General features: G+C 47.3%; 1 protein-coding gene across 25 annotated transcripts in view; it reads left to right on the top strand.

Moving 5' to 3' along the window:
- The window catches only part of Kalrn (kalirin RhoGEF kinase), a 606,229-nt gene that overhangs the window by 521,665 nt on the left and 74,910 nt on the right, over positions 1-9,654 (top strand). For 19 of the 25 annotated variants that reach the window (XM_029470420.1, XM_029470427.1, XM_029470426.1 and 16 more), the window contains 2 exons: positions 6,646-6,929; positions 8,106-8,210. In XM_029470420.1, the coding sequence (XP_029326280.1) occupies positions 6,646-6,929; positions 8,106-8,210 (389 nt within the window). The remainder of the gene's footprint in view (positions 1-6,645; positions 6,930-8,105; positions 8,211-9,654) is intronic. The other 6 variants (XM_029470422.1, XM_021185398.2, XM_021185407.1 and 3 more) reach the window with 1 other exon arrangement.

Genomic DNA, 9,654 nt, shown 5'->3' with positions numbered 1-9,654 from the left:
CCCTCCCTCCCTCCCTCTCTCTTTCTTTCTTTCTTTCTTTCTTTCTTTCTTTCTTTCTTAAAGGGAGGTTTGTGTCCAGTCAGTCAAGCATAGGTAAAACAACTGGGGGCTTGTGACTGGCATCTGAGGTGGCAGAACTGGGGACTGAGCCATCAACCTGTGGGATCTAATGCCTTCTTCAGGATGACAGTGCCAGAGTTGATACCTAGCTGATTGCTGGCTTGGTGTGTAAGAAACAACCATATATGTGTCTGGTGTGAGAAGCGTCTTGGAAATAGAGAGAAGCAGACTTGATTTTTCTCTGCCCTCGTGTTCCCTGGTTTGCAGGCTAGCTCTTCCAATCCTCTGTTTGGGTCCTTGGGGACAGTAAACCCACAGATAGAAGGACTTTCTCCTCTATCTGTCGAGGAGGTGTAGTCCTTCACCTGCCACTGAGGGGAACAGAAACGAGGCTACATCAGTGTTTTGTACTGTGAATACAGCCCTGAGACACTTGAGCGTGCGGTGATGCCTAGCTCAGGATAGCCCTCCTCAGAAGCCTAGCTGCGATGCCTAGCTCAGGATAGCCCCTCTCAAAAACCTGCAACCTTCACAGCAGGCCAATGAAGGCAGAACTTTTCTTCGGATACAACATAAAAGTTAAAAGTGTGAATAGAAGTGTCCTCAACGGGAGAGAGGCTGAGTTTCAAACTGAGCTGTATGGGATGTAACACACCTCTCCCGTACTCTGCCCGTGTTCTTTTCAGTATCTTCTGTTCTGCTTGCTAATAAGGAAAAGATGGTGTTTATAGACAGGGAATCATTAGGATGCCTGCAGTGAGGGTGCTGTCCTGGCTTTCCCAGATTTCATCTTCAGGGCAGCAGACAGCACTCACTTCTGAGCTGCTGGACCCCAGGCTGCACAGTGACTAAAACACCTAGAGTGACCAAGACCTGGCCCCAGGGGGACAATGACAACACGGGTAGCATAATCTTAACTGGTCAACCATCTGAGGCCTTGACCTCAGGTTGTTCACCTGCCCTATCCTGAGTTCATCAGAAGCTCCTATTCGGAGAGAGACACAGGAAGTGCTTGTCATGGCTAGGGAATGGGCTGAGCCATGGAGAATTTGCAAGTTGCAAAATGATACCTATATTATGATTATATAAAATACAAATAGGGCCGCACTTGCATGTAAAGTAAATGGCATGGATGTGAAGGGGTAAACCAACCTTAGAACTCCCTTTAATTCTGGGATGGGAGAAGAGTGTGAGATTGTAAAGATAAGTGGCCGCCTTCAGCTATATCTGAAACCTTTCATTCTTAAAAAACAGGTGAAGCAAATATGACAAAATATGTACATTTTGATAATTAAATAGCTGTTATTTTTCCCCTGTATTTTTCTTTATTTAAAAATATTTTTCCAGGGCAGTGGTGGTGGTGGTGGCACACACCTTTAATCCCAGCACTAGGGAGGCAGAGGCAGTTGTATCTCTGTGAGTTTAAGGCCAGCCTGGTCTATACAGTGAATTCTAGGACAGCCAGGGCTACAAAGAGAAACCCTGTCTTGGAAAAACCAAAGATACAGGGCAATTTCATAGTAAAAATTTGCCTAAGGAAATTCACTGTTATTTTTAATCCTGTAAACAAATTGCAGATAAGGGACTCTCATCTACTTATGGCGTCCAGAGCTCCCACACACTTGAAACCAGTCCTCAGGGCAATTCCTAACCTCAGAGTCAAGAGCATGTGTTGATCCAACGGCCTCAATGGTCGAGGGGATGCTCGGTCTGGTCCTAGTTTCGTTACTAGTTCGTGACTGTGGCTCTGTTGCTTAACCTGCACAATTATTGGGTAAATTTGAAGATGGTTCTCAACACGGAAACTTTATCATTTATACAACAGATGGGTAAGTTTATATTAAGATGTTGAAGAGACTAGCAACCGGATAGTCCCTTATACCTTAATCACAGAGGCTCGGGAATCCACGGGCTGAACAGATAGAGAGAAATAAGGCTAAGCAACCGGATAGTCCCTTATACCATAATCACAGAGGCTCGGGAATCCACGGGCTGAACAGATAGAGAGAAATAAGGCTAAGGTGTGTGCTGCAAAGCCTGGCCTGGATTTGGGGTTTGACTCTGCCACTGACCTTGGTTTGCTGAAACCCTCTCATTTCTCTATTTCCTAACACGGGAACCGTAATTCGTGTAACCTGCCTCAACTACGACGACTAGGGTGAGAGACAGGGTTATTGTTGTAGTTGATGTGAACTAGGCCCAGAACTGTCCTATTACCAGGAACACATTTCACTAATGTAGCCATTTTACAGAGATGGTGTGGGCATAGTAATCCCGAAGAGGCAGCTAACTAGGCAGCTGTTTCTTGTCCAAGTAATTCCACATTTTTTTACAGCTAGGCATTTTAAGTGATTTAGGCCAGGCAGGTAGTGTAGGCAGGCCTTTAATGCCAGGGCTCAAGAGGCAGAGGCTGGTAAATCTCGATGAGTTTGAGGCCAGCCTGGCCTACAGAACAAGTTCTGAGCCAGGCAAGGCTACATGGTAAGACCCTGTGTCCCCCTACCTCTTTTCCTGTCTTATGCTAGGACACCGGCTACATGATGAATCTCATATTGCTCTGACTTGGTGGTGCTTAGCCCCCGTCCAGTGACTCCAGCTGTTTGCCTAAAGCAAACGTGAAACAGCATTGAAAATATTCTGGAGATCTCATTTTCCACTCATGTATTTTTGCCATCACTTTATACAGAAAGCATAAGAAGCAGATATCAATAGTAGCCAGGAAAGAGGAATGGCCATTCCTAACATGCATCTGAGAATGTCAAAGCCAGGCCATGGTTTACCCTAGAACATCAACTTGCTTTGCTTGGTAACCGAGGCACAGTTAATGCGGCTAAGACTGTTGCTTTGCTGACACAGCATCTGCTATAAACCTGGGTTTCGAAAACTTGCAGTCAGTTGCATCCCTGGGGCCTGGTGAATGCAGAGAGCCTGCTGCTTATCTTCAGGGAGGCCCTGTTTCTATCAGCGCTACTGCAGATGCTTATCACCCATACCAAACCCTTGAGAAATAATGTCAACACAGAAGACCACAGCCAGAGAGGAATTTTCTGAGATAAGATTACACCTTTGTCCTTAAAGACATGCCAGTGAATCCCCAGATGTTCCCTGAGCAGAGCAACCTTGTAGGTTCTTCTCATACCAGGGAATTTTAGGAGCTCTGTGTTTGTGCTTCCAAACACAGATACTCTGCTGTTGCTTTCCAAAGTATGCACAAGGCCCTAACAGCCCCCAGGGAAGTGCCCCAGCAGGGCCAAGGCCCAAAGCAGCCCCAACAAGGAGCTTAGGGTTATCAGCCCCAGGGAGATCCTGGAGACAGCTCTCTCTTGGCAAATACATTTGTTAATTTTATTTCAGGATTATCTTTTCTGCTCTGAGGGTTTCCAGGGCTAGGTGAGATCTCTTGTCCAAGTCTAGGGCAGAATCACACAGGAAACTGTGATTCAGTCTCCGAGTAGGTATGAAAAGCCACTAGAACACCGTCTAGGTACCCAGCCATTTACTTGGTTTAAATATCAGTTTGCAAACTAGGGCTGGGGTGGAGATCAGCTATCTCAGGACTGTGGTAGTAATGAGCATTCATGACACCCTCATCTTTAATTTGTTTTCTGAACACTAACAGTATCATATTCTCTAGCCCGGGCACAGCTATCTGGATCTTAAATCCAATCCCTTTTTCCCAAGATAGTTATATAGAGCTGCCAGGTTAATTTGAAAAACAACAAAAAATAAAACAAAACAAGCAAACAAAAAACCTACCCCTTTTCTGTTGTCATTTCCCACCAGAATCTCAAAGTTCACAGTCCAGCCTATTGTCCAATATCTTCCCAACTGTTCCCTTCCTCCTGGTTTCTACCCCACTGATCTTAGTCCCTGGAAAGGACCCACTTTGAACAGGATAACTTCCCTTCCATCCCCCTGACTCTGCGATTGGTCTTGTCATCCCTCTCTTTGGGAGCAGACCTCCCCCAAACATCTCTCCCCTTAAACTTTTTCAGGCTAGTCTCTCCTACACAGTTATGACCCTTCTCTGAACTGGGCTCACTTATCAGGAGAGTCTGTTCATACCAGCCTGCTGGCAATTAATCACACATGGCTTTGTGAGAGAATCTTTATCTCCTATGTTCCGCTTGCTGTTCTGTTCTGTTCTGTTCTCTCCCTCCTGACCTCTCTCTGCTGTTGTGCACGTGGAAGTGTGTGTAGCTAGACAAGAGATGGATGAAAATGGAGCCTGGATCTTATATTTTTAGAACTCACTCTCCACTACACTCTCTGTGATGTTGTCACTGGTTAGTGATTCTTGCTTGGCACTTGACTTGGGTGCCAGGATGCTGGTGTTGCTGTGCAACTTCCAGAAGTCTGAGGACTCTAGTTCTCTCAGCATGGGTGGAACCAAAAAACATCATCACTGAGCAGTTGGGGCTAGAACACCTGAAGCAGACTTTAAAATCTTGTCTTGGGCTTAGTCAGGTTTTCTAGAGGTTCAACTCTGTACATGTACTGCTGGTCTCCTCAAAGAGTAGCAAGTCTTCAAGTGTCATATAAGGATTGTCGGCCATGTTTCTCCTGTGCTGTGCTCTCTCTAGCTCTCCCACTTCAATAGTGTGGTTCCTTGGGTTTGCTTTGCTTGCACTGGGCATGACAAGGTATGAAGGGCACTGAGTATGAACAGGTGTGAAGGGCACTGGGCATGAACAGGTGTGAAGGGCCAGTAGATGGTTAATTGCTCAAGTCTGGCTGAATGACCAACAGATCTCACCCTGTCCCTGGGAGCTGTGTGTCCTTGGGCAAACTGATTGATGTCTCTAAATGGGCCGTTTCCTCTTCTGTAAAATGAAGATTAGAAGACAACCCTCCACCCCTGGAGCCCAGTTGTGTTGTCAGAGAATGAAACAAGATGGTCCTGTAAAATGCTTAGGCTATTGTAAGCTCATTAAAGCATTGAGATAGTCCACAAATGCAACTTGCAGACAATATGCTGATTTCTCCTATTTGAAAGAACAAAGCAAACTCTCTTGATCTCCAATCATTGTCCCTTTAAAACAAAACAGAAGTCCTCTGTGCACCCTGTCCCTTCCTCTCTCCATCCTGTGTAATGAGCATGCCCCCTCCAGCACACCACAGCTGCTTTTCTGCAAAGTCACCGGTGACGTCTGTGTAACTAAGTTTAAGGTTTCTTTGGTGAGAACTCTTGACCTGTCAAGGAGCATCCGACACAGCTGATCATGTCTTTCCTCCGGGCAGCCTCCTGGCCAGCTCCTGCTCTCATCTCTCCCTGCCTCTCTTGACATTTTCTTCGCTTTCTCATCCTCCTGCCTCTTGCTGAGTCTCCAGACTTCTCTGTTCCGCACATCCATGCCTCTTGGTGTTTTCATTCACAGCATCCAGTGCCCTCTCTTCACTGTAGCCCTCAGTCAACGGCAGCTCACCAGCACTCCCCCCCCCCCAGCTCCAGGCTTGAAGTCTAGTGGCTCTTCAGCCTGTCTGCTAGTATCTATCTATGAGCATCTCAAAGATGCCTGCAACTGGCCTCCCTTACATCTACCCTCAGAGGCACACTTCGATACTCTGCCTGCCTCGGGAACTTTATTCTTTGTCCTGCTGTCAAAACATATCCCGAGTCTGATCCCTTCTGGTGGTCACCAGCATCACTCAGTTGAAAGGAATATGGCGGCCTCCTAGGCAGTCTGTTGCCACTGACCTCAATTGCAAGTAAGAATGGCATTTTAGTATTACGATAGATGATATCCATCTTCTGGGAATTTTCCATGTAGGTAAAAACAAAGGTATCATACTATTGGCCACCCAGTCCGGGTGGTCCAGTCCCTTTTGCTTTCACTGACCCCCACTCTGTTCCCCCTGCACACTGCTCTGATGCCACCCAGCATACCCCACACACTACCTTGGGACATCTATACTTTTTCATCTTCTACTGCCTGCCTTGGCCTTTGTTAAATGGCTGCATGGCTTGTCTCTCGCCGCTGTTAGGACCATGCTCAGACATCGATTGAGTCATGATCTAACCTCAATTACTGTTAATTTGTACCCTCTATTGCCCACTGCATTTCTCATCATCACTGACACTGTCACTGCCACTGTCACTGTCACCATCACCATCACCATTAGTTTCTTTTCAAGACAGGGTTTCTCTCTATAGCCCTGGCTATCCGGACACTTGCTCTGTAGACCAGGCTGGCCTCCAATTCTCAGAGATCTGCCTGCTTCTGCCTCCTGAGTGCTGGGATTAAAGGCATGTGCCACCAGTGCCTGGCCCAACCTTATTTTTTAATAAATTATCTCATTATCTATGATACTTTACCTATTTCGTTGTTATGGTATATTATTATATTTTCCATCAGAATATAACCTCCATGGAAGCAGGAGCATTTGTCTCCTGTGAGTTTCTATAAAACCTGGAATGGTATCACACATGTGAACCTTTGAATCAGTGTCAATGTTATTGCTGTCTTTTGCCTGGGTCCACAGCTGGCCTTGATGTCTCTTTTGCTCCCTGAGGGTGAAGCTGAAGTTCTAAAGCCTGCTTTAACTGGTTCTGACGTGATGTCTCTGTCTGTCCTTCCTCCTCAGATTCATACTCTCATTCCTCCAGTGAGAATGGAGGCAAATCCGAGTCCGTGGCCCACCTGCAGTCTCAGCCCTCCCTGAACTCCATCCACAGTTCCCCTGGTCCCAAGCGCTCCACCAACACCCTCAAAAAGTGGCTGACCAGCCCCGTGCGCCGCCTCAACAGCGGAAAAGCGGACGGGAACATCAAAAAGCAGAAGAAAGTCCGGGATGGGCGGAAGAGCTTCGACCTGGGATCACCCAAGCCTGGGGATGAGACAACCCCTCAGGGAGACAGCGCTGACGAGGTACTTACCAGGGCCACAAGAGACCCCCGACTCGTTTCCCTCCCAGCCATGTAATAAGCAGCTCTACCATCTCTAGTACTATGTCATCTTGAACTTCCCATTCTTGAGTCTTGACTACCTTGATATATGACCCATTCACAGACTGAGAAGCGCTATGACCATCAAGTAGATTTGCCAGATTCAGAGATCAGAATCTCTGGCCAGTCAGTCCCCTGCCTCTACTGATGATGACATTAAAACTGGCCAGACACAGAGTAAGAATGCAAGGCCGGAGACTGTCACTCTGGAAACCAGAGGCTGAGTGCAGCCAAGGGTTTTGAGCAGTGTCACCTGTAAAGCGTGCTGTGAATGGCAGTGGTAGTGGCCTCCTTTAGTCCCAGCACTCGGGAGGCAGAGGCAGCCAGTCTCTGAAGTTGAGGTCAGCTAGTTCTATGTACTGAGTTCTAGGCAAGCTGGGGCTGCACACTGGGATCTTATCTCAAATAAATAAGTAAACAAACAAACAAACAGAGGAGTTGTAGAGGGAAGCTATGAAGAGTACGTAAAGGCCACAGTGGAAAAGACCTACGCTCACTGAGGGACTTTGGAGGCAGCTGGTGACGATGCAGTGAGACCTCTGACCTCATGTTAGTCACAGAACACTGGGTTCTTGTAGAGCTGAGATTCTATAATAAAAATATAGGGCGTGTGCTTTGGCTTGGGGAATGAAATGCCCGTGTTATCTGCAGAACTCGCTGACTCCAATCACTGGTGAAGCTAGGAAAGTCTTTCAGATGCAGAGCCAGACTCTGCCTTGTAATTTTGTTCCATCTGTCATTTCTCAAGGTATAGACGGCATAAAACCCTGGTGAGATTTGGATGGTAGCTTAATAGCCCTTCAGAAAAATTTGAAGTTAGGTGTGGTGCGGTGACATACCTGTAATTCCAGCACCCAAGAGGCAGACATAAGAATCATGAGTTCAAGGCCAGCCTAGACCCTGGGCAGAGGTGGAGGAAGGAGTGGAAGTTGCAAAAGGAGGAGAAAATTAGCTTTAAAAAAAAAAAAAAAAAAAAAAACCTTCCAGCCTTCTCCCTTCCTGAGTATTTCTCCTTAAGAGCTTTTTCTAAATGTCAAGTCCTGAGTTATTGGCATCTTTTATTGGTGTGGCAGTACCTAATGGTGTTCTTTTGTTCTAGAAGAGCAAGAAGGGTTGGGGCGAAGACGAGCCAGATGAAGAGTCACACACACCCCTCCCTCCGCCCATGAAGATCTTTGACAACGATCCCACACAGGATGAGATGGTAGGAACTCTGCTGAGATTTCTCTTCCTGAGTACGTAAAGCAGGAATCAGCGCTGCCCTCTCCATCAGTGCTTTCCCTTCCTGAGCCCTCAGGGACACGGGTGTCAGTGAGCAGGTGTCCTCACCCACGATCATGGAGGCTTGGCCTTGTTCTGGGCAGTGTAGGGACATGCAAAGACCAGTTCAAGCAGGAACCCGCCTGGGAAAGCTCAAAGGGTCCCGTGGGGACTTCAGTATTTGCAGGCAGCAGTCCTGAAAGGAATCTGTGAGGGGTCAGGTGGCAATCATTGTATAATGCCTGATGTCCAACCTGTGTTTTAATCATCTTCTGCACTCGGCTCTAAAAGTCTAACCACAGCCTCTTCTTCTTGAGCCAGTGCTGATAAAACTCTGCCATCTCAGCACGTAGGGTAGAGATGCTCGTGGTGGAGGGGTTGTTGTCAACCATGGGAAAGCAAAGCATGTCAAATTGCCACCGCCTTTTGTTTTGTGACATGTTCTGCTCACTGGTTGGAAAGGTCCTTGTCCCCTCTGCCACTAATGCCCCAGTGGTCAGCCCCTTCTACTTGTTCCCGAGGGAGCTATGGCTTGACTCTGGAGGTCTTGACTCCCAGGCACTGACCGACAGCATGGGGCTGCTTTGTTTCTTTTGATACTATGTAGCCTTGCCCAGCCAGAAACTCATTATATAGACCAGGCTTGGCCCCAGTTTTTCAGAGATCCACTTGCCTCTGTCTCCCTAACGCTGGCATTAAAGGCACGTGCCACCATTCCCGACTGGAGCTGTGGTGGTGGTATGTGTCCTTGCTCTCCTCACAGTTGTGCCTGGGCTCCTTGAGTTCTCCTTGCTTTCTAATACAGTGGCTTGACTCTGGTCACTGAGTCGGAAGTTGCAGCTTTTGATTGCACTTGCCATTGTCTTCCCGAGTGTGGTTTTGTGGTGGTAGTGGTAGCTCGCCTGGTTGTCTTTGGTTCTCACTATGTTCTTCCCTATGCCCTGTACTGGGGAAGCCTCCTTTGAGTTAGCAGGCTAAGCATGTATAGGCATCAGACTTCATAGGCTCTGTTTATGGATGTTCCAGCATTTCTGACTTTAATTCTGTCTGCTTTGCATTTGGTTGTTAACCCATAGTAAATATCCAAGGTCTTCCTCTGTGTAGAGCCAGGGATTAAGATGTGGCCGCCTCCCATGGTGCTCCCTCTAAGAAGCATACAGTTGGGTTCATTTCTACAGAGATGTTTGGACCCTAGTTTCTAGGCCAAGTTGACTCTGGGCCATGGAGAAAGAAAGCAACAGAAGCATGTATGACACTGTACCCAAAGGGATTCCCAGAGGCAGAGATGCCTGCCCTTCACCTTCATGAGATCTAGCCTCCTGACTTCCCCACTCACCCTTGTAAAATGGCCTATATGAACTCTGTGTGTGTGTGTGTGTGTGTGTGTG

Source organism: Mus caroli, chromosome 16, assembly GCF_900094665.2.
Source record: "Mus caroli chromosome 16, CAROLI_EIJ_v1.1, whole genome shotgun sequence".
In the NCBI taxonomy this organism is placed as follows: Eukaryota; Metazoa; Chordata; class Mammalia; order Rodentia; family Muridae; genus Mus; species Mus caroli.
Note: the sequence above shows the minus strand (reverse complement) of the source record. Positions and strands in the feature narration are given on the sequence as shown.